This window comes from Pleurodeles waltl, chromosome 3_1 (assembly GCF_031143425.1).
Source record: "Pleurodeles waltl isolate 20211129_DDA chromosome 3_1, aPleWal1.hap1.20221129, whole genome shotgun sequence".
Lineage (NCBI taxonomy): Eukaryota > Metazoa > Chordata > Amphibia > Caudata > Salamandridae > Pleurodeles > Pleurodeles waltl.
Genome location: NC_090440.1, coordinates 85,152,708 through 85,177,264, shown reverse-complemented (window position 1 = coordinate 85,177,264; position 24,557 = coordinate 85,152,708). Strand labels below are relative to the sequence as shown.

The 24,557-nt window shown below is 44.4% G+C and overlaps 1 protein-coding gene across 14 annotated transcripts in view; it reads left to right on the top strand.

Annotated features, from left to right (window-relative positions):
* The window catches only part of PPFIA1 (PTPRF interacting protein alpha 1), a 540,698-nt gene that overhangs the window by 498,943 nt on the left and 17,198 nt on the right, over positions 1-24,557 (top strand). For all 14 annotated transcript variants that reach the window (XM_069221888.1, XM_069221884.1, XM_069221890.1 and 11 more), the window contains one exon: positions 16,967-17,037. In XM_069221888.1, coding sequence (XP_069077989.1) covers positions 16,967-17,025 — 59 coding nt within the window. In that variant the 3' untranslated portion in view covers positions 17,026-17,037. The remainder of the gene's footprint in view (positions 1-16,966; positions 17,038-24,557) is intronic.

The following is a 24,557-nucleotide window of genomic DNA, read 5'->3' as shown; positions in this document are numbered from 1 at the left end:
AGTCATTTTCAGGGCAGCCGTATATCATAGTGTCCAGATGCGCTCTGAGCCATTAGAAGAGGATTTTCCCTTTAACGCTATTTCCTCAACACACAAACAATACCAGTGTTTGCCAATGCTGCCTGGTGTGCTCAAACATGCAGATTAAATTTTTAAAGAGCCAGTTAAGGCCAGGGTGTTAACATCTAGAATAGATAAGAAATATAAACCGGCACCAGCAGATCCAGTTTTCATTTCCCAGCAGTTACCACCAGACTCCATAGTAGTCAGTGCAGCCAGGAAACGCGCTAACAGCCGGTCCACAGGGGGCGCTCCGCCCCCTGATAAAGAAAGCCGCAAATTCGACGCAGCAGGCAAAAGGGTGGCACCTCAGCTGCAAATCACTGGCATATTGCCAATGCATAGACCCTTTTAGCTAGATACGATAGGGCACATTGGGATGAGATGCAGGAGTTCCTACAATACCTCCCAAAGGAACACCAGAAAACGGCACACCAGGTAGTGGAAGAGGGACAAGCCATTGCCAATAACCAGATCAGGTCAGCATTAGATGCAGCTGATACAGTGGCTAAAGGGATAAACACTAGCATTACAATTAGAAGACATGCTTGGTTAAGGTTCTCAGGCTTTAAGCCTGAAATACAACAGGCGGTCCTTAACATGCCTTTTAACAAGCAGCAACTATTTGGACTGGAAGTGGACCCAACCATTTAAAAATTAAAAAAGGGTTCAAGCAGCAAAAACCATGGGAGCCCTTTATACAAAACCTTTTCAGGGCTCATTTTGCAAACCTCAATTTACAGGAGATTTTAAGCCACAAGTTTCCGAGGCCTCTACATCCGAGCAAAAACAGGGCCACCAATATTATCCCAGGGGATCATTCAGGGGCTCTTGTAGAGCACACAATTTTAGATCCAGAGGTTAATCCCCTGCCACAAGAGGTGCCTCCGCCTCGTCGAAGCAGTGACTTTCCATGCATTCCCAAACAGCATACATCTCCTGTGGGTGGAAGACTGCAATATTTCCACCCTCACTGGCAACAAATTACAACAGATCAATGGGCACTGTCAATTATCCATAATGGTTATTGCCTAGAACTCATCTCCCCTCCACCAAACATTCCACCCCGGGCACACTGGCTTTCTTTCGAACACATTCCTCTGTTGAAACAAGAGGTAGAATCTCCCCTACTCAAAGGTGCAAAAGAGATGGTTCCCATCTGTCGACAAGGGTATATTCTACATAGTTCCTCATACCAAAAAAGTATGGCACTCTCAGACCAATTCTCAATCTTAGACCTCTAAATCAATATATCCTGTCAAAACATTTCCACATGGTCACTCTACAGGATGTCATTCCCTTGTTACAAAAACAAGACTACATGACAGCATTAGATTTAAAGGACGCTTACTTCCACATTCCTGTACAAACAGCACACCGCAAGTACTTAAGCTTTGTAATAGCAGGTAAGCACTACCAATTCAAAGTACTACCCTTTGGAATAATAACAGCACCAAGGGTATTCACAAAATGTCTAGCCGTAGTTGCGGTATACCTCCGAAGACGACACATACATGTCTTCCCATATCTGGATGACTGGCTAATAAACAACAGAAACTGTCAACAACATTCACTTTGAGATAGTATATGCAGAGCCAACTTCCTATGGGTATCTATTGTGTGAGATAGTGTGCAAGGAATCCAAGGGTTCCCCTTAGAGGTTGATGGTGGCAAAATTAGATAATACTAATGCTCTATTGTGTGGTCGAGCAGTAGGCTTATCAGAGGGTAGTTTTAAAGCATTTGTTGTACACACACCGGCAATAAATGAGGATCACACACTCAAAGACTTAACCCCAGGCCAATAGTTTTTATATAGAAAAATATATTTTCTTTATTTTAGAACCACAATATTCAAGATTTGAGGTAAGTACATAAAATGCAAGGTACTTCACACAGGTAAGTATAGAACTTTGATTTAAAACAGTAGTACACACAGTTTTAGTTAAAATGGCAAGCTATTTTAAAAGTGGACACAGTGCAAAAATCAACAGTTCCTGGGGAGGTAAGTTTAGTTAGTTTTTGCAGGTAAGCAAAGCACTTACACAGTCAGTCTCCTGGGCATAGGCAGCACACCGTTTACACTGCACCAGCAACACAGGGCCGGTCAGGGAAGAGGTCAAAGGAGGGTCCAAAACACATAGGCGCCTATGAAGAACAGGGGTGCTCCGGTCCTAGTCTGCTTACAGGTAAGTACCTGCGTCCTCGGGGAGCAGACAAGGGTTTTTTTGTAGAGCACTGGGGGGGGGGGGCACAAACAGGCACACAAAACACACCCTCAGCAGCACAGCGGTGGCTGGGTGCAGTGTGCAAAGTTGGTGTCAGGTTTGCTATTGAAAGCAATGGAGGGACCCGGGGGGGGGTCACTTAGGCGATGCAGGCAGGGCACAGAGGGGCTTGTTGGGCCAGCCACCGACTGGGCTACGATGAGGGCCACCTGCTGGTCACTACTGCACTGGTAGGTGGTTCCTCTCGGTCCTGGGGGCTGCAGGTACAGTGCTTGGTCCAAGCGTCGGGCTGCTTTCTTACTAGGCAGTCGCGGTCAGGGGGAGCCTCTGGGTCTTCTCTGCAGGCGTCGCTGTGGGGGTGCAGGGAGGTCGACTCAGCGTGCCCACGTCGTTGGAGTCGCCTGGGAGTCCTCTGCTGTGTTGGTTTCTCCAAACTCGAGCCAGGGGCGTCTGGTGCAGAGTGTGAAGTCTCACGCTTCCTGGCGGGAAGTGGGAGTTCTTTGAAAGTTGTTTTAAATTTGCAAAGTTGTTGCAGTTTCTGAGCAGTGCTGCTGTTCTCGGGAGTTTCTTGGTCCTTTAGGTTCAGGGCAGTCCGACGAGTCCCCAGAGGTCGCTGGTCCCGTTTGATGCGTTGCTCTGCAGGTTCTTTGAGTCAGGAGACAGGCCGGTAGGGCTGGAGCCAAGTCAGTTGGTGTCTCCGTCGTCTCTTCGGGGCTTTAAGGTCAGCAGTCGTTCTTTCTTCAGGTTGCAGGAATCTGATTTCCTGGGTTCAGGGTCGCTCCTAAATACAAAATTTAGGGGGTGTTTAGGTCAGGGGGGCAGTAGCCAATGGCTACTGTCCTTGAGGATGGCTACACCCACTTTGTGCCTCCTCCCTGAGGGGAGGAGGGCACATCCCTATTCCTATTGGGGGAATCCTCCAAACTCAAGATGGATTTCTAAAGGCAGGGGTCACCTCAGCTCAGGGCACCTTAGGGGCTGTCCTGACTGGTGGGTGACTCCTCCTTGTTTTTCTCATTATCTCCTCCAGCCTTGCCACCTAAAGTGGGGGCAGTGGCCGGGGGCGCGGGCATCTCCACTAGCTAGGATGCCCTGGGGTGCTGTAACAAAAGGCATGAGCCTTTGAGGCTCACCACCAGGTGTTACAGTTCCTGCAGGGGGAGGTGAGAAGCACCTCGGCCCAGTACAGGCTTTGTTCCTGGCCACAGAGTGACAAAGACACTCACCCCATGTGGCCAGAAACTTGTCTGGTTGTGGCAGGCTGGCAGAAACTGGTCAGCCTAGCACTAGGAGTCGGACTGGTATTCAGGGGGCATCTCTAAGATGCCCTCTGGGTGTATTTTACATTAAATCCCACACTGGCATCAGTGTGCATTTATTGTGCTGAGAAGTTTGATACCAAACTTCCCAGATTTCAGTGTAGTCATTATGGAACTGTGGAGTTCGTAATTGACAGACTCCCAGACCATATACTCTTTATGGCTACCCTGCACTTACAATGTCTAAGGTTTTGCTTAGACACTGTAGGGGCATAGTGCTCATGCAACTATGCCCTCACCCCTGGTATAGTGCACCCTGCCATGTCGACTTAGTCATTTTCTCCCCACCAGCACACACACGCCGTGAGGCAGTGTGGATGTGCTGAGTGAGGGGTCCCCAGGGTGGCATAATACATGCTGCAGCCCTTAGAGACTTTCCCTAGCCACAGGGCCCTTGGTACTAGGGGTACCATTTATAAGGGCCTTATCTGTGTGCCAGGGCTGTGCCAGTTGTGGGAACAAAGGTACAGTTTAGGGAAAGAACACTGGTGCTTGGGACCTGGTTAGCAGGGTTCCAGCACACTTTCAATCATAACTGGCATCAACAAAAGGCAAAAAGTCAGACGGTAACCATGCCAAGGATGGCATGTCCTTACAATACCCTACTCAGTTTAGGGTTCACAATCAATTACCAGAAATCTCATCTTCAGCCAGCACAAATTCAACCATATGTAGGAGCAATTCTGAACACTCAGTTGGCATTAGCCTACCCAAATTCACAACAAAACCAAGCATTTTACAATCTAATATCCCAATTACTAGTCAGTCAAACCTACACAGTAAGGTTTGTTATGAAGCTATTAGGTCTTATGTCATCATGCATACCAATAGTGCCCCATGCACGTATAAACATGTGACCACTACAACAGTGTCTCTCGCAACAATGGTCTCAGGTACATGGTCAATTACAGGATCTAGTGTTGTTAGACCGCCAAACTTACAAATCTCTGCAATGGTGGAATCAGAACATTTTATCAAAAGGGCGGCCATTTCAGGACCCTGTGCCACAGACCATAATCGCCACAGATGCATCAATGACTACTTGGGGAGCCCATCTTAACAATTTTACAATACAGGGAGAACGTGACCCAATTCCTCACACTTCTCACATAAATCACTTGGAATTGCTAGTAGTGTTCCTAGCACTCAAAGCATTTCAGCCCCAGATCACGCAGAAAAGGGTAGAAAACATGACAACAATGTATTATCTGCAAAAACGGGGGAACACACATCTCAATTGTCACTCCTAGCACAAACAATTTGGAAATGGGCAATTCACAATCACATTTACCTGCTAGCCGTGTACATCCCAGAGATACACAACCAGCTAGCGTATCTCTTAAGCAGGAGGCAGCAACAAATACACGAATGGGAGATTCCCCCACAAGTATTTCAATATTACTTTCAAATGTGGGGAGCACCAAACATAGACCTTTTCGCAACAAGCGAAAAAAGCTAAATGCCAAAACTTCACTTCCAGGTACCCACACCCTCAATCCAAGGGCAATGCTCTGTGGATCAATTGGTCAGGGATATTTGCTTACGCTTTCCCCCCCTCATGTTTATTCAGTTTCTGGTCAACAAGATGTGTCTGACTTCCCTCACTATGATACTCATAGCTCCCACGTGGGCATGTCAACACTGGTACATAACACTATTGGATCTCTCAGTAGTACCACATCACAAGCTCCCAAACAGACCAGACTTATTTGCTCAAAACAAGTGTCAGATCAGGCATCCCAATACCAGTATGCTCAACATGGCGATTTAGCTCCTGAGGTCATAGAATTCGGATACCCACAGCTTCCATCAGAATGTATGGACATTCTAAAACAAACACGTAAACCTACAACCAGGCAGTGCTAAGCAAATAAATGGAAACTTTTGGTATTTTACTGCCAACCTAAAAACATTGATCCACTTAAAGCATCCGTTCAGAATATTGTATGTTATTTGCTTCATCTAAAGAAAGCAAATCTTGCATACTCATCTATTAAAATTCATTTAACAGCAATATCAGCCTACCTTCAAAACAGACAGCATGCCTCTCTATTTAGAATTCCTGTCATAAAAGCTTTTATGGAAGGCCCTAAGAGTTATTCCACCTACAGTTCCACCAGCTCCTGCATGGAATCTTAACATTGTGCTCACAAGACTTATAGGTCCACCATTTGAACCATGGCCCAAATTCACGGTCTATTACACCCTAGCCACACTAACTCTGATCCCTTTAGTACAGCAATTTCAAATAAAATATACCACTTCCAATGACCATTTGTATCAAATCCTGACCCTAAGGTCCTTGCCTGTTTACGAGCCTGCTCGTTCACAAATGGGACCAAGAGCTTCAAGAGACTATGGGCCAGTCCTTTGCGATTCGGAAATAGCGATTTTTAAGAAATCGCTATTTCCGACTCGCAAAGTGCCATGTATCACATTTGCGAATTGGTAATAGCGATTTCTTAAAAATCGCAAATGCTATTACTGATTCGCAAATTGCGATACCGGCCCCATTCGCAGCTATGGGCCTGTTGGCCCATATCTGCGAATTTTTTGCATTTCCAAAATTGCGATTTCTGAACCAGAAATCGCAATTTTGGAAATGCAAAACTCCAGGGTGCTGGGGGGCTAAGGCCCCCTCTGCTGCACCCCAAACGTTTTTTGGGGAACATGTAAGGTGCACACATGCCAAAAGGGCATGTGTGCTTTACATGTACAATTTAAAAATGCATTTTAAATGCATTTTTAAATTTAGCACATGGTTACCACCAAGTTCAACTTGGTGGTAATTAGCGATTCCTAAATGCAAAAATCGCATTTAGGAATGGCTTCATACATGTGCTAAGAAATCGCAAATAAGGAATCGCTATTTTAGCGATTCCTTACAATTGCATTCAGAGTGTATTTCATACATTCTGAAATGGCATTTTGCATTCGCAAACGGGCATTCGCACCGTTTGCGAATGCAAAATGCTTTCATACATCTGGCCCTAAGTTGGTCATCTGCCACAATAGAAGCCTTATCTTTATCTGCAAAATTGCAGATGTTGGAGACCCTTAAAACCCACAAACATATAATGGTTGCCTGGGAGGACTTCCAAGTGAAAGTACTGGACCAGTATTCCCATCACAACCCATCTGGGCCCAATTCGTCAAGTCACTCCGGCCCGCCTCTCAAAACAAGCTCAACTCCTCAAAAAAGCTCAAAGGAAGCTTGTGAGACGTCTGAAGGCCCACCCAGGCAATCTCCTACTCAGGGAACAACTGATGAACTCAAAGAAAGCATACAAAAGACTAATACGTAAAAACAAGGCCAAAGTCATGAGCTCCTTTTGGCAACAAATAACTCCTGCCGCTAAAAGGAAAAATCCCAGAGAATTCTCGGGTATCATCAATAATCTAAATAAGAGAGGGAACTCAATGAACAACTCAAACATCCCGAAAAAGAGTTGGGCGAGTCTCCTCAAGACAATCTTCACAGCAAAGCACAAGCCCAGTGGAAACACCCCCACAACTGCCAGCATAGACCCCCACCACAGGAAAGATCGTGCTGGATGACGGGGAGACGATTGTTTTCAACTAGTCGTCTGATAGGACATACCAAGCACTCCTAAAGGCCCACTGGGTAGGAGCCCCGGGGCCAAATGGCCTTCCACAAGCCATTTTTAGATGGCCCGAAGTGCTAATAACCTCCTTATACCTAAAAGCAAGCTTAGGAGGATGCATCCCTGAGAGCTGGTGAGGCTCTATAATCAAGCAAATCTTCAAGGGTGGCAATAGAGCCAATCCGGGGGTGTACAGGTGAATAGCCCTTATTGACGTTGAGGCAGACCTACGCCTCCCTGCTCCTTGCTGAACTATAACAGCATGGTCTGAAAAACATAAAATCCTCCCAATCGACCAAACAGGCTTCGATAAAGGAGTGGGTACCACGACGAATATCCTAATAACTTTGCTCCTGGTAGAGCAGAGTAAACGGCAGCACAGGAAACTACATCTTGGTTTCATTGATTTCAAGGCTGCCTTCGACCGAGTGAACAGACATCTGCTCTGGAGTAAGCTGAAGCAATGAGGCCTTCCGGCCCCACTCCTCAACGCAGTAATTGCTCTATACTCAGATACATGGGTACGCAGAAAGGTCCACACCACACACATTTACTAAACACTACGGTGTGGATGTGTTATCTCAACAACAAGCAAATGTTGGTCAAGCAGTGCTTAAAACACTATTTCAAACTACTTCAACTCCTACAGGCTAACCCCCGCTTACTCAGGAGAGGGACTGCTTTTTAGTCTATGCACAGCATGTGCATCTGCAGCTACACATGCCATTGAACGGAAAATGTCACTTTCCCAGTGTACATCTGTTCGTGGCATGTAGTGCTGAAGATTCACATGCACCCTCCCTCCTCCCAGGAAGCCTGTAGCCGTTGTAGTACTTTATTATGTAGATATGTATATACATTGCATGGATATCTTCTTTACTTACTATATGTATATTTGTACATATACAATTTTTCACTCCTTACTTCAACTCCCTGCGGGAAAACAATCTAACAAAGGACTCAATGCCCATGCGCAGTATCAAACAAACTTCTTCGACGAAAAACAACTTGCAACACTCCGAGCCCAACACTAGATGGCGATATATGCACAGCATGTGTATCTGCAGCACTACATGCCACGAACAGGTGTCCTCTGAGTGACTATATATATATATGTTCGATGGCATGTGTAGCTGCAGATACACATGCTTTGTACATCCCGCCATCTAGTGCTGGGCTCGGAGTGTTACAAGTTGTTTTTCTTCGAAGAAGTCTTTTCGAGTCACGAGATCGAGGGACTCCTCCCATTTCGGCTCCATTGCGCATGGGCGTCGACTCCATCTTAGATTGTTTTTTTTCCGCCATCGGGTTCGGACGTGTTCCTTTTCGCTCCGTGTTTCGGTTCGGAAAGTTAGTTAGAATCTCGGAAAAATCGCCGGTATTGTTTGCGTTCGGCATCAGGTTAGTTAGTACAGATCGACACCGACTTTTGGAGAGCTCCGGTGGCCCTTCGGGTTTTTTTCGATCCCCCGTCTGGGCCTGGTCGGCCCGGCCACGTGTCTCTTCAAGGCTGATGGAACGGACCCCATTCCGATTCTGCCCAAAATGTCACAACAACTATCCGTATACAGATCAGCATCTGGTCTGTAACTTGTGTTTGTCTCCAGAACACAGAGAAGATACTTGTGAAGCCTGTCGGGCGTTTCGGTCGAGGAAATCATTAAGAGACCGAAGAGCGAGAAGACTGCAAATGGCGTCGGCGCCGACAGGACAAAGGCATTTGGAGGAGGAAGAAGAGACCTTCTCCATCCATGAGTCAGACTCGGACGAGCTCGATACCGAAGAAACAACTAAAACCGTGAGTAAGACGTCGAAACATAAAACTCACGAGAAGACCACAAAAGCCCAGGGGATGCCACCGCCAACAGGCCATGGCTTAACCCGAAAAATAGGTGACCTATCATCGGCACCGAAAAAGGGCACGCTTGTGTCGAAGTCATCCGACTCCGGTCGAGATACCGGCACACAGCAATCTCGAGCCCAAGACAGCGGCTCCGAGCAAGTTCGGCACCGAAATGGGTTGGCACCGAGAGATCACGACGCCGAAAACAAAGAAAGGGTCGTCAGAGCCGAAAAAGGCTACCAAAAGGATTTCCATTCCAAAACATCCAGCCTCGGAACCGAAATCAGGTTCCTACACAGAGGAACAGGGATTGTCCTCCCAAATGCAAGGACATAAGTTCGGACAAGAACTAGAATCAATAGAGCCAGACTACACACAAAAGAGGCTCCACATTCAAAAAGTCACAGGGAAGATAAGTACTCTTCCCCCAATTAAAATGAAAAGAAAACTTGCCTTTCAGGAAAAGGACAAGCAGCCACAGGCAAAGGTGGCAAGACAAACAACTCCGCCACCATCTCCACCACCATCAATGCACACATCACCGGTAGTCACTCCACCACTAATGCAATCCCCTACTCATACTGCAATGAGTCAGGATGATCCCGACACATGGGACCTTTACGATGCGCCGGTATCGGATAACAGCCCGGACTGTTACCCAGCGAGACCGTCGCCACCTGAAGGCAGTACATCCTACACGCAGGTGGTCTCAAGAGCAGCAGCTTTTCATAATGTCACCTTGCATTCAGAACCAATAGAGGTTGACTTTTTGTTTAATACACTATCCTCCACTCATAGCCAATACCAGAGCTTACGTATGCTACCTGGAATGCTGAAACACTCCAAACAGGTGTTTCAGGAACCGGTGAAGGGCAGGGCCATAACTCCAAGGGTGGATAAAAAATACAAGCCACCGCCCACAGACCCTGTGTATATCACGCAGCAATTAACACCAGACTCTGTGGTGGTAGGGGCAGCTCGCAAAAGAGCAAACTCTCACACCTCGGGTGACGCACCACCTCCAGACAAGGAGAGTCGCAAATTCGACGCTGCGGGTAAAAGGGTTGCAGCACAAGCAGCAAACCAATGGCGCATTGCCAATTCACAAGCACTTCTGGCAAGATATGATAGGGCTCATTGGGACAAAATGCAACATTTCATTGAACACTTACCCAAAGAGTTCCAGAAAAGGGCACAACAAGTGGTGGAGGAAGGACAAAGTATCTCAAACAATCAGATACGGTCAGCAATGGACGCAGCAGATACAGCTGCAAGGACAGTAAATACTGCAGTAACAACAAGGAGACACGCATGGCTGCGTACGTCAGGATTCAAACCGGAAATACAACAAGCCGTGCTGAATATGCCTTTTAATGGACAGCAGTTGTTTGGCCCTTAGGCGGAGACTGCTATCGAAAAACTAAAAAAAGACACTGATACAGCCAAAGCCATGGGCGCACTCTACTCCCCACAGAGCAGAGGCACATTTCGCAAAACACAGTTCAGAGGGGGGTTTCGAGGACAAGCTACAGAACACACAACCTCTCAAACTAGGCCCACTTATCAAAGCCAATATCAGTGGGGAGGTTTTCGAGGGCAATATAGAGGGGGACAATTCCAAAAGAATAGGGGGAAGTTCCAGAGCCCTAAAACTCCTCAGAACAAACAGTGACTTCCAAGTCACAAATCCCCAACACAACACCTGTGGGGGGGAGACTAAGCAATTTTTACAAACATTGGGAGGAGATAACAACAGACACTTGGGTACTTGCAATTATCCAGCATGGTTATTGCATAGAATTTCTCAAATTCCCTCCAAACGTCCCACCAAAAACACACAATATGTCAAAACACATGGATCTTCTAGGACTAGAGGTCCAGGCATTGCTACAAAAAGGAGCAATAGAATTAGTACCAATTCAACAAAAAGGAACAGGAATTTACTCTCTGTACTTTCTCATACCCAAAAAGGACAAAACACTGAGACCAATATTAGATCTCAGAACGTTAAATACCTACATCAGATCAGATCACTTCCACATGGTGACATTACAAGACGTAATCCCATTGCTCAAACAACAAGACTACATGACAACACTAGACCTAAAGGATGCATACTTCCATATACCGATACATCCTTTGCACAGAAAGTACCTAAGGTTTGTATTCCAAGGGGTACATTACCAATTCAAAGTGTTGCCATTCGGGATAACAACTGCGCCAAGAGTTTTTACAAAATGCCTGGCAGTAGTAGCTGCGCATATCAGAAGACAGCAAATACACGTGTTCCCGTACCTAGACGATTGGTTAATCAAAACCAACACGCAAGAACGGTGTTCACAACACACAAAGTATGTCATAGAAACCCTCCACAAACTAGGTTTCTCACTCAACTACGCAAAGTCACACCTTCAGCTGTGTCAAACACAGCAATACTTAGGGGCAACAATCAACACAACAAAAGGGGTTGCCACTCCAAGTCCACAAAGAGTACAAGCATTTCACAATGTAATACAAGCCATGTATCCAAAACAAAAAATACAAGTCAAAATGGTGATGAAACTACTAGGCATGATGTCCTCATGCATAGCCATTGTCCCAAACGCCAGATTGCACAACAGTGCCTAGCATCACAATGGTCACAGGCACAGGGTCAAATTCTAGATCTAGTGTTGATAGACCGCCAAACATACACCTCGCTTCTATGGTGGAACAATATAAATTTAAACCAAGGGCGGCCTTTCCAAGACCCAGTGCCTCAATACGTAATAACTACAGATGCTTCCATGATAGGGTGGGGAGCACACCTCAATCAACACAGCATACAAGGACAATGGGACACTCAGCAAAGACAATTTCACATAAATCACTTAGAACTACTGGCAGTATTTCTAGCGTTGAAAGCATTCCAACCCATAATAAGCCACAAACACATCCTTGTCAAAACAGACAACATGACAACGATGTATTCTCTCAACAAACAGATCCACGAATGGGAGATTCTCCCACAAATACTAAACACTTACTTCCAAAGATGGGGAACACCACAAATAGACCTATTTGCAACAAAAGAAAACGCAAAATGCCAAAACTTCGCATCCAGATACCCACAGGATCAGTCTCAGGGCAATGCGTTATGGATGAGTTGGTCAGGGATATTTGCATACGCTTTTCCCCCTCTCCCTCTCCTTCCATATCTGGTAAACAAATTGGGTCAAAACAAACTCAAACTCATACTAATAGCACCAACTTGGGCAAGACAACCTTGGTACACAACACTACTAGACCTCTCAGTAGTGCCTCATGTAAAACTACCAAACAAACCAGATCTGTTAACTCAATACAAACAACATATCAGACACCCAAATCCAGCATCGCTGAATCTAGCAATTTGGCTCCTGAAATCTTAGAATTCGGACACTTACACCTTACACAGGAATGTATGGAGGTGATAAAACAAGCTAGGAAACCAACCACTAGACATTGCTATGCAAATAAGTGGAAAAGATTTGTTTATTATTGTCATAATAATCAAATCCAGCCATTACACGCATCTGCTAAAGACATTGTAAGCTACTTACTACATTTGCAAAAGTCAAAGCTAGCTTTTTCATCCATTAAAATACATCTTACCGCAATTTCAGCTTATCTGCAAATTACGCACTCAAAATCATTATTAAGGATACCAGTCATAAAAGCGTTTATGGAAGGCCTAAAGAGAATTATACCACAGAGAACACCACCAGTTCCTTCTTGGAACCTCAACATTGTCTTAACTCGACTTATGGGTCCACCTTTTGAAACTATGCACTCATGTGAAATGCAATACTTAGCAATTAGAAATGCAACTTTCCATGTTATCACATCTCTAAGAAGAGTAAGTGAGATAGAAGCATTTACCATACAAGAACCATTTATTCAAATACACAAGCATAAAGTAGTCTTAGGAACAAATCCTAAATTCTTACCAAAAGTCATATCACCGTTCCACTTGAATCAAACAGTAGAACTACCAGTGTTCTTCCCACAGTTAGATTCCGTAGCTGAAAGAGCACTACATACATTAGACATCAAAAGAGCGTTAATGTACTACATTTGCAGAACAAAACCAATTAGGAAAACAAAACAATTATTTGTTGCTTTCCAAAAACCTCATACAGGAAATCCAATTTCAAAACAAGGCATTGCTAGATGGATAGTTAAGTGCATTCAAACTTGCTATCTCAAAGCAAAAAGACAACTGCCTATCACACGACAGGCACACTTAACTAGAAAGAAGGGTGCTACCATGGCCTTTCTAGGAAATATTCCAATGACTGAAATATGTAAGGCAGCCACATGGTCTACGCCTCATACGTTTACCAAACACTACTGCATGGATGTGTTAACAGCACAACAGGCCACAGTAGGCCAAGCAGTACTACGAACATTGTTTCAAACAACTTCAACTCCTACAGGCTGAACCACCGCTTTTGGGGAGATAACTACTTACTAGTCTATGCAAAGCATGTGTATCTGCAGCTACACATGCCATCGAACGGAAAATGTCACTTACCCAGTGTACATCTGTTCGTGGCATGACACAGTACGGAGCATGAACTTGTTAGCAGCTCATGCTGTAAAATCTTGTGAATCCGACAACACACCACTTCCAAGTCACTTTACCAGAAAAGGATTTACAATTGCTACTCTTGAAAATTTTGATTTTGAAGACCGCTGTCTTTGTCTGGAAAATCCTGCACACATTATACTGCCATGGTGCTTTTTCAAGACTCTACCAATGATGTAGCTTCTGGAAAACAAGCTGTGTCAGGATAACCCAACTGCCTTGCCAACGTGTGCAAAGTCACTACAAGCCATCAACACTTTCCAGTCTACCAGAAAGCTTCAAAGTGGCTGAGGACATGGATCTTCTTCTACCTGATGCTTCTGTCACATGATCTTCTTCCAACAAGACATTGGAGATGCTGTAACCAAACCAGTGAAGCACAAACTTGTACAGGAGCTCAAAGAAAAAAACTTTCACCTAAAGAATTTCAATTCGAAAAGGTGTCCTCAATGAAAACTGCTGTTTTTCTGGACTAGGTCACAATTTCGAACGGTCAAGATTTCATCATTGCAAAACTTCTGAGAGGTCGTCAACTGTTCTACAGATATCAAAGTCATTGTGCACCTTGCAAGAACTGCACAGTCTTTGACAGTTATCTTGAACTATCTGTCCAAGAATGTGAGAGAATCAGACAAATGTCTACAAGTGGAACAATTGACCTTGCCTGCATCAAAGATTCGACACCTACACCTGTGCAACTTGGTGAATTCTGGTCATCAATATCGAACAAGATAAACTTGGAGATGCTAACTCACCTAAACATTGCTGATAATTCAGTGAACGCTAAATTTCCAATTATTGCAAGTGGAATGATTGTCACTGAGCTGAGGAGGTGGTGCCTGCAGAGCGAGATTCAAAAGGTAAGGGCTTATTGTTCAAGAACTTCAAAGCATATTGGAGGAAGCTGACCTTCATGTTGTGCCACATGTCGCATGGGCTGTTCGAAATGGTTCAAATCAAGTCATTGTACTGTCAAATGACACATTATTGTGTTACTTAGATTTGTTGCAATGTTCATAAGTCGAGGAATGTCAGAGTATTGGATACGTTATGGAACAGGCGAGAAAAGGCACTTAATCCCAGTTCATATTCTATATAAGACTCTTGACCCAGAGATGCCCAGTGTTCTTACAAAGGCACTTATTACTTGTGATGACACTATGAGCAAAATTGGAACAAGGCTTGGAGCTTTAACTGCTGAACCTGTGAAGTTTCTAAAAGGATTTGCTGAGACAGAAGAAGAATGTGACTTTAAAGACATAGAAAAATTCTTTGTGCGTGTGTGGAAAACGAGTTCTGACTGTCACACATTTGACGATCTGCGGTACAGTGAGCTCAAGAGATCACTCCCACTAAGTGACCTTCCACTAATGTCATATTCTGTTCGTGGACACATTAAAAGAGCGTTCTATTTGATCAGAAGATGTGTAAATGGTTTGGATCATGCTTATGTAGATAAAGATCCATGTGAATTTGGTTGGGAAGATATTATTGGGATGCTAAAACCTACAAAATTCCTGAAGCCTCTACCCACAGCACTTACATGTACATTAAACATTCTGCAAATGTACCACAAATAAATAAAGTGAACTATGAAAATGTCTTAAAACAGGAGTGATAGATATTTTTTTCGTATTCAGATCAAAAACTTTGTTTGGTTTATACTTAAAAGGATGAAAAAACATTATTTGTTTCATTTCTATGTATGTCTCTTATTCCTCTATTATAGCCGCTGTTTTGGAAAATGGCAGAAGGGTTGCTCTTTGGAGTTATTTTCTGTCTCTATAGGACTACTTGACCCCCCCATAAACTTATCTTTTGACACCAAAATGAAGTATTTACGTCTCATGGTTCCTAAAATTTTAAATCATCACTGAAACACACCTGCAATTTTTATGGGCGAGCACAAAGTGCTCCGTCCATTCTGTAATCTCTCTTGGGCTTAAAACCATGCCCATGCCACGTCAATCACTTACATTGGTTCATGGGCTTGCCTTTTAAAATCCGCTTGCTTTAATTTGTGAAAGGCATGCTTGCGTCATGCCTTTTCCGGTGTTTAGCCCACCTACACAGCACCGGTAACGCACCAAAAACATACGAGGCTCAGTGTTTTCAGCCTGGAGTTCGGACTACTTTATCTGTTTATTTTCCACTCAGCGCGATCGCGCTGGATTTTACATAGCGCAATCGCGCTGCGTTTTTTTTGGCTTTACAACACTAATAGCTCTAACTCGAACAAATGCGAGACCCGTTGCATTGAAAATGCTCATTAAAAATGTCGTCCAGAAAAATTTGGTCCACATCAGCAATGTCTACCCAAGCTAAATTACTTCTCTAATGATCCAAAAACACAAATCAATAATAAAAATCTCTGGACAACAAGGTTTTTTTACGGAGATATATCAGGGGCCAGTATTATAATTAAAAGGAAGTAAATCACCCTGCCTTAAACAATCACGGGCAGATAGAGGAGCAACAAGATCACTGTAATGTAACTAAGAAAATGTGAGGATGGGTTGTCTACATCTTCCTAATGTGTGGAAAGTTGGAAAGTCTCAAGATTCTAGTGTAGTTATAGAAGATTTAGTGCTTTGAAATAAAAGCCTATTTCCTTTCAACATATCTAGATGTCATCAGGAATTAGTACTTGTTTTGTGGCAACCAGCAGCTGTGTGTAAGTGCAATTTGAACCACTTTAGGCATATATAGTATGTTGAAGTGATTTAGATGATAATGAAGTTTAGTGTCCAGTGAGGCCATAAGTCTGCAATAAAGTATGGTGAGATATGATGGCCCATTTTGGTCCCTATCACAAGGTGATCAGTTGCATGAAGGGTGGCCTTCAACTGTGGAAGTGAAACCTTTCACAGTGCTGAGATCTTTTATTAAGGAGTGGGTTGTAGCAGTCGACTGCCATCATTTGAATGTGTTTTTTTTTTTTTTTTTTTTTACATTCATCTGCAAAGCATTATAGTACAAAAAGTCGCATAATTAAGCATCAGCATCACCATTCTGTATCAAAGTGATCTTAAGTCAGTGAAAGGGTTAAAGGCTCTTTAGCAGTGTCAGTATTTTGAAGGGTATACCTTCACTGTACTGTACAATTCATCCCTCTCCTTTGTGTTGTAATAATAATAAGGTGAGACACATAAGGCTTGTTTTGTGACAGCTTGTTTTGCAAATGTAGCCTAACATATAATATGAATTGAATAGTAACTGTCCTCAATTAATACAGTGTGATATTTTTGTTCACTAACTGCATGCTGTGTTCTGCATGTTTCCTTCTGTGGTGATGAAAACAGGTAATGTGTCAGGAACACAAAGACTGGATTCTGCTACAGTAAGAACATATTCCTGCTAAAGCCTTCTGTTGGTAAGTAAAAAAAACTTAGTTATGTTGCACACATTTCAAAAAGCTTACTCATATTTATTTCTTGTAACAGTGGTCACTATAATTATGTTGCACTCAAGCTAGCAGTAAGTTGCAGGTAATGTTTAACTATTGGACAGAAATGGATCTGTAGTCTCTATCTGACATTTCAGCAACTGCTTAGTAACTAGTCTTTCCCCATTAACAGCCCTACATATATAGTCTCTCTTGAATGCATAGTCAATGTGCATTCGGTATAAGTATTATTTAGTAGTCGCCTTTTGACAACTGACATAATCGGTTACACCACTATGGTTTGAATTATTTGGTATAAACTATATTTAATAGATTTTCCTTCCCACAGTACCCTTGTCAATATCCACCTCACTTGCTTCAGGCTAGATATAGAAGATTTGGTCATGATGCTAGGTTAACTATTGTTAGTTGCTGTTGTTGTGCCTGCATGAAATATACAAGATTTTCTGACTTTGGTATATTACTGCACTAATTAGAGCCAATAATGTTTTGTTTTTTTAAATGTGTCAAACCTTTATTTTCCTTAATTTTTCTCTTTGGAGGTCATTTTTCGAGACCCTTTCCGCATCACAATTATCAAGTTTTATGATTTGTTCAAACACTTGCAAATCATATCTGCCTGATTTGCACTCTGAATGCCTTTGTTGTGTAGATGCTTAGCATGAGGCAAGCCTGTGTTTGACCTTTGTGCTCTTATGCATGTCAAAGCCATTTGTGAGTTGGAGGCTCTCTCAAACAATCCGCAAAATCAAAGCAACACTTACTGCAGCTTTTGATGATATCCACATGACTCTGGATTCAGGCAGCAGAACTGTCTTGATCCATCTGACAGAGATTGCTTAACTTAGACTATACTCCAGATGTCCGACTGGATCCAGAAAATCTTGAGCAGTATGTCTCATCACCAGATGTCAGCACCAGAGCAAGTTGACATCAGTTCTTTTCTTTCCATGCCAGCAGCACATATCTAGTAGAGCTGCTGCAGTCACTTTTTTACCACTTATTTGACATTTTGTCCAGTGTGCTAAGGAAGTCCCCTAAAAAGCCAGTAGGGTTTAAACCCTGTGGGCCAGTCACAGGCAAATGTCTATGATGGACCAATAGATCAAAAGAGAGGGGCTGGGAGTTTTTGGGAACTGCAGTGTACACTCTCCCACAGAAATATAATAAAGAGTGAATACACTGTTCCAAAATAATTAGCACCACACAACCAAGTTCGACGGGAGTAAAAGGTCACCCACAGCAACTTGCTTGTTTAGGAACAAGAGCCTTCACTCACCATTAGGTGACATGCTTCATCACCGGGCTTGCTCCTCGTCGGGCTAGCGCTGCAGTGCCCGAAGGGCCCCTCGAGAGGGCTGTTTGCCAGAGATCTTTTGAAAGAAGCATGCCAGAAAACAGGACCAGGGATGTAATGTGTTTCCTGATCAGTGTTGAGTGTGAGACTGGGAAAGGGTGGGTGGATGGGACCTAAAATTGACTATAGGTACCAATGTCAAGGTTAAAAACAGGAGATGGGAATTAACAGACATAATGTTCTGATGTTGAGGTGAAAGTTTATATGTAGAATCCCTGAACTGCGGGGGTGAAGCTAGAGTTAACTGCGTGCAGGAAGATCTACACTACTGTAAAATGGTTGACATGTTTCGTGCCTATCTAGTCACCAAGGATCTGCTGGTGCTTCATCAGGACCTAGAACTAGGATAACCTAGTCCTCTGTAAAAGAGTAATGGTGTTCCCAAAGTCATGGGTCTAAAATCTATTGTGCTCAAGTAGGTTGCTCCCACCTCCAAACCCCTTTAGTATTCCCTTGCTAAGAGCACCCTGTTGGAGGCAGGATCATGCACCACCTGCCCCAGTGACAGACCATTACTTCAGATAAGTGGTTGCTCCAGATTCTTCAGTAGGGTTGTGCCCTTCCACTCCTAGAGCGTCCACCGCCCATGCTTCTCCTTGTTGCATCAGAAAGTGTAGGTTCTTTGGTGAGAGGAACCAGTGAGAGGGTGCCAGCATCTGAAGTAGGTTGTGGGTACCATTCCCTGTACTTTCTGGTGCCAAAGAAGGACTGAGGAATCCACCCGATGTTAGATATCCACCCTCTCAACTTCTTGACGAAGGAGGAATTCAGGATGTTAATACTTGCTCAGGTCCTGTCTGCTTTAGACCCTAGAGACTGGATGGTAGTATTCGACCTACAAGCCACCTATTCACCTATTTTAAATCACCATCCTGCGGCCCATCAGCGTTAGCTGTAGTTCAGTAATCCAGGAGCATTTCCGGTTCACTGTGCTTCTCTTTGGCCTCACCAGTGCCGCTTGGGTGTTCACAAATGTGATGGCGGTTGCAGCACATCCTAAGAGGTCTGGAGTACTAGTCTTTCCCATACCTCGGCAGCCTTTTTGCTGAAGGCGGGCTTGGCCCAGGTAGTCGTCACCCACTTCCGGACTATACTGCACCTCATGTAATCAATGGAGTTAACTATCAGCATGCCAAAGTCACACCTACTGTTCTCAGACGCTCCTCTTCACAGAGTCATTCTGGACCCGATGCAGTTCCACGCCTACCCTCCAGAGCGGAGAGTCCAGGATAGTCTGGCTATGATCCCAATGTTTCTACCTGGATTTCGGTGCAAGTGACTCAGGACGCTGGCACTGATGGCCTCCTGCATCCTGTGGTTGATGTACACTTGATGGTATATTCAGGCTCTGCAGTGGAATCTAAATTCACAGTGGGCACAGCACCAGAGGAATCTCTCCAACCTGGTTCAGGTTTAAAGAAGATTGACCCAGTCACACTCCGCTAGCCACCACCAGAGACCTTTTGCAGTGGCAGACACCGCTCGTTTCCCCACCCAGAGCTGACTGTGGCTTCTGCCTGTGGCGGCCACCTGGGAGAGGTGGGGATCAGAGGCCTCTGGTCTTCGGCTGAGGCAGGAGCTGAGGGCGATTGGCTTAACATGGAAAGCTTCCCTACCTTCCATCAAACGGAAGCTGGTCCAGTCGGTGGAGCTCACCATGACTCTCTTGCTCCTTCCCACCAAGTGGTACTGCAAGAAGCAGGGGTGGGGTTGTGGACAATGTTCCAGGAGACTCTGCATCTCTTGACATGGCTGGAATGTCAGGATATTTTCATGGTCATAATACAGCACCTGGTAGGATCTTTAAACCCGAGGGCAGACAAACTCAGCCTTGTGGACCCCAAATGGTCTCTGCATTCAAAGGTGGCTCAAGTCTTTCATGATTGGAAAGAACCTTGGCTAGATCTATTCACCTCCTCCAAGAACATGCAATGTCAGCACTCTGAAGTTTCCAAAGTGGCTGTCGCTTGGAGACTCAGACCCACTAGACTGGAATACGAGACTCCTATACACCTTTCAGCAGATAACTCTCCTTCCCTGAGTTCAGAAAAAGATGGGAACCCACTGGGCCCAAGTCATTCTGGTGCCTTCCGATTGGGCACGGAGAGTATGGTATACAGCATGATTATCTGTCCGCCAATAAGGCTACCCTTTTGGTAGGATCTAGTCGCAGCAACAGGCTAAAGTCCTGCACTCAAACTAACGCACACTCCACCTTCATGCATGGAGATTGAGCGGCAACAGTTGACTATTCCACTTCTCTCTTTATGTATGTGACATTATCTTGGCAGCCAGGAGCCTATCAACAAAACTGTTTGCGCTTGTTGTTGGAGCAGGTTTGTGGCTTGGTGCACTGAGAAACACAATGATTTAATTTCTGTCCCCCTCTCTGAAGTGTTGTTGTTTTTGTCCTTAGCCCAGCAAGGCCTTGCTCTGGGCACAGTTAAGGGGTATCTTTCAGCCATTTCTTCATTTTTGCAGCTGCCAGACCAACCCTCCCTTTGAAAGGCCTTCAGCATCTATTTTCTCCCAAACCTTTCCTTATGCCCAGTGGGATCTTAATTTAGTTGTAACCTGTTTGATGTGTTCTCCCTTTGAACCCATGCGTAGCTGTTCCCTTAGACTTGTGACACTGAAGTCTTCTTGGTGACCATCACCTCGGCCGGGCGAGTCAACAACCCAGCAGGCTCTTTCTGTTCAACCTCTATACACCAGCTTCTTCCCAGATAAACTGGTTTTTCAAACGTGTCTCCTTTCTAGCAAAGGTTGTGACACCTTTCCACGTCAACCAAAACATCATGCTTTAGACTTTCTTTGCCGTGCCCCATCCCTCCAAGGAGGAAGAGACAAATTTGGTCTAAGCTGATTTGCAGACCCACCTCCGAGCAGATATTGCTTTGATATTTATTCTAAAGGGTGGTGGCAGTTGTCAGCTTTTGGCCTTTCTCCTGTAGTCTGTAATGTTGTTTTGGCAGCAGACGTTCCTCCACAAAAACGGTACACGCATGTCATTGGCAAAGATTTGTAAAATATTGTACAGAGATGTCTTTAGATCCTTTCTGCTTCTCTCTCTGATGTTCTTTTTATTCTATCTCTTGCCCAGCAGGGCTCTGCTCTGGGCACTCTTAAAGGCTGTCTGCTTTATGTGCTTTTCTGCAGTTGCCTGACCAATCTTCATTGTTTAAGTCCCCTATTGTAAATAGGTTTCCAAAAGGGCCCTTTGCTGTTTATTATGCTTCAGTGGAAACCTAAACCTAGTTCTCACGTACCTCATGTATGCTCCTTTCGAGCCACTACACAGTTGTCCCCTCCAGCTGCTCACCATCAAGACAGCCTTCCATATCTTACTGGAAGCCTCCATTTCTCACATTTCCTGACAAAGTGGTGATTTGTACACGTGCCTCTTTCCTCCGAAAGGCAGTGATCCCTTTAAATTTGGGACAGACTGTCACCCTGCCTCTACCTTCTTTGCTCCCCTGCATCTCCCTAAGGAGGAGGAGCGACTCCACTGACTAGACCCAAAAAAGAGTGTTGTTCTGCCTTGACCGCACAAAAGAGTTATGGGTGGACAACCAACTCTTTGCGGGATATGTGTGAGCAAAGAAAGGTAGGGTGGTACAGAAACAAACCATTTTGCACTGGATCGTTCTCTACATAAAGATCTGCTATGCCCTGTCTATAAAGCAGCCTCCTGAGGGCTTACAATCCCATTCCACCAGAGAAAAGGCTGCAACCATGGGGCTAGCTCGTTTAGTCCAGTCCTGGATATCGGTCAGGCAATAACATGGGCATCCCTGCGAATAGTTGCCAATCACTACTGTCTGGACAGTCAGGTCTGCAGGAACAGGCATTTCGTCCGATTGGTCCTGCAAGGCTTTCTAATTTAAAAAATGTGTCCACAGCCCACCGCCATGAGGATATGGGTATCTACTCAAAGACAAGGACTATGCAGCTAGTAGTCTCTATCAGATGAAAAAGTTTCTTACTTTCAGTAACGCATTATCTGGTAGAGACTCTGCCTAGCTGCAGATTCCTTACTCCCAACCACGCCTCCCCGCCCTGCTGACTCATTTGCTAGGGTCGAAGTGATACCTCTCAAGGCCCTAGTTAAGACACATATTTGCCAGTTCTTGTCATGGCTCTGCGCTTCTGCTTTGGAAAGTCATGATTAAAGTAACTGACAATCTCGCGCATGGGTCGCACGCCTGGCGATGTCGCATCTGGCGCAGACGATGCCACGTGGAACTGAGCAGAGCCACTCAATGGCGTGTGCAGGTGTATTGCTTGAGCAAAAGTTTCCTGATCCAGTCTAACGCTTGGAGAAATTCAAAGGTAAGGAATCTGCAGCTAGATAGTTTCTACCAGATAATGTGTTAACGAAGATAAAGAACTTGTTCATACATACCTGAACGAGTCACTGATAAGAGCAAATTCTTTGCACAAAGCAAACATGCCTATGCCATGACAACATCTCTCCTGGCATTACTAAGTCTGCAAGTCATTACTTTTCTGGGAGCAACATTAGATACTCAGCAAGAAAACGTGTTTCCTTCGGAGGAGTGTGTGATCTATACAATGAAGTATGCACATCTCTTAAATCTGACCAAACCAGCAGTTCGACAAGTACCACCTCTGCTGGGGTCAGTGGCATCATGCATTTCCATAGTCCCAATACACGCCTGTACATGAGACCTCTCCAAATGTGCCCGGAAGCTCAGTGGTTGCAAAACGCAGGTTTTGGGTATATCGGGTTCTTCTGACTGCTCGTCAGTCTCTCACTTGGTGGACAAACTCTTGCAATCTCCTGGTGGGAGTTCCCTTCCAGAAACCAATTCCAAGTCAGACGATTGTCACAGACACCTCATTGACAGGTTGGGTCGCCCAAATGAAACATCTGACGATTCAAGGGCTTAGGTCTAAAAAAAAAAAAAAAAAAAAAAAATGACTATCAAATCAATTTGTTGGAACTGAAAGCTGTTCACCCAGCTCTCAAAGCCTACCTTCCAATTTTCAAATCAAAAGACCTGATCCAGACAGACAACACCACTACAATGTTTTATATAAACTAAACAAGGTGGAACAAAGCCAAGACAACTTTCCCTTCAAGCTCAGACAATGTGGTATTGGGCTCTTGCAAGAGGGCTTTCCATCACAGCCTTTCACATACCAGAAGTGCAAAATTTAGAAGCAGATTTTCTCAGTCGTCACCATAATGGCAATCACAAATGGGTCCTCAATGACAAAGTGGTGGAAAACCTCTCCAAAGACTGGGGCACACCACATTAGACTTGTTCACCACTGCCCAAAACAAAACAAAAATGTGGAGACTATGCATCCAGTGCTATGGAACCTGGGTGCAATGCCCTCTTGATAAACTAGTCAACTCCATTTTTGTACCCTTTTCCACCATTTCCGCTGAGAGTGTAATCCAGAAACTAATCACATCTCCGATCACAATGATATTAATATGTCTCGATTGGCCGAGACAGTGATGGTACACAGATCTTCTTCAATTATATGCAGCCAATCGCAAACGTCTACAACTCGACCAGACCTCCTATCCAAATGCCAGGGCAAGATTCTATATCCAATGATCCAATCATTAAATTTGGCAGCATGGCTCATGAGATCCCAACAGATTGCATGAAAAAAATTTAAGATGCCAAATGTCCATCCTCAAGAGCATCCTATGTGTTTAAATGGAAGTGCTTCTGTTTCCGGTTTTGGAATAGAAACTATAATCCCATTGCAGTGCACGAGAGTATCATCCTACCATATCTATTGCATCTAGCCAAATCAGGACTTTGATGCTCCTTGATTAAAGTTGATCTAGCAGCCATCACTGCTTATAGAAAAAGTCTAACACAGCAGTCTTTCTTGAAGATTCCAGTAGTCAAAGACTTCCTAGAAGGTCTCAAAGGTTTTTCCACCAAACAGAAGATCTTCACATCCTTGAGAACTGAATCTAGTATTATCAAAACTAGTGGGTCTCCCTTTTGAACCCATCCATAAGGCCAACTCTTCAACACTTGTCTTGGAAAAAAACCTTGCTAGTTGCAATCACCTTAGCTTGTAGAGTTAGTGAATTACAGGCTATTTCTTCAGATCAACCATTCAGTTTGTCACCATA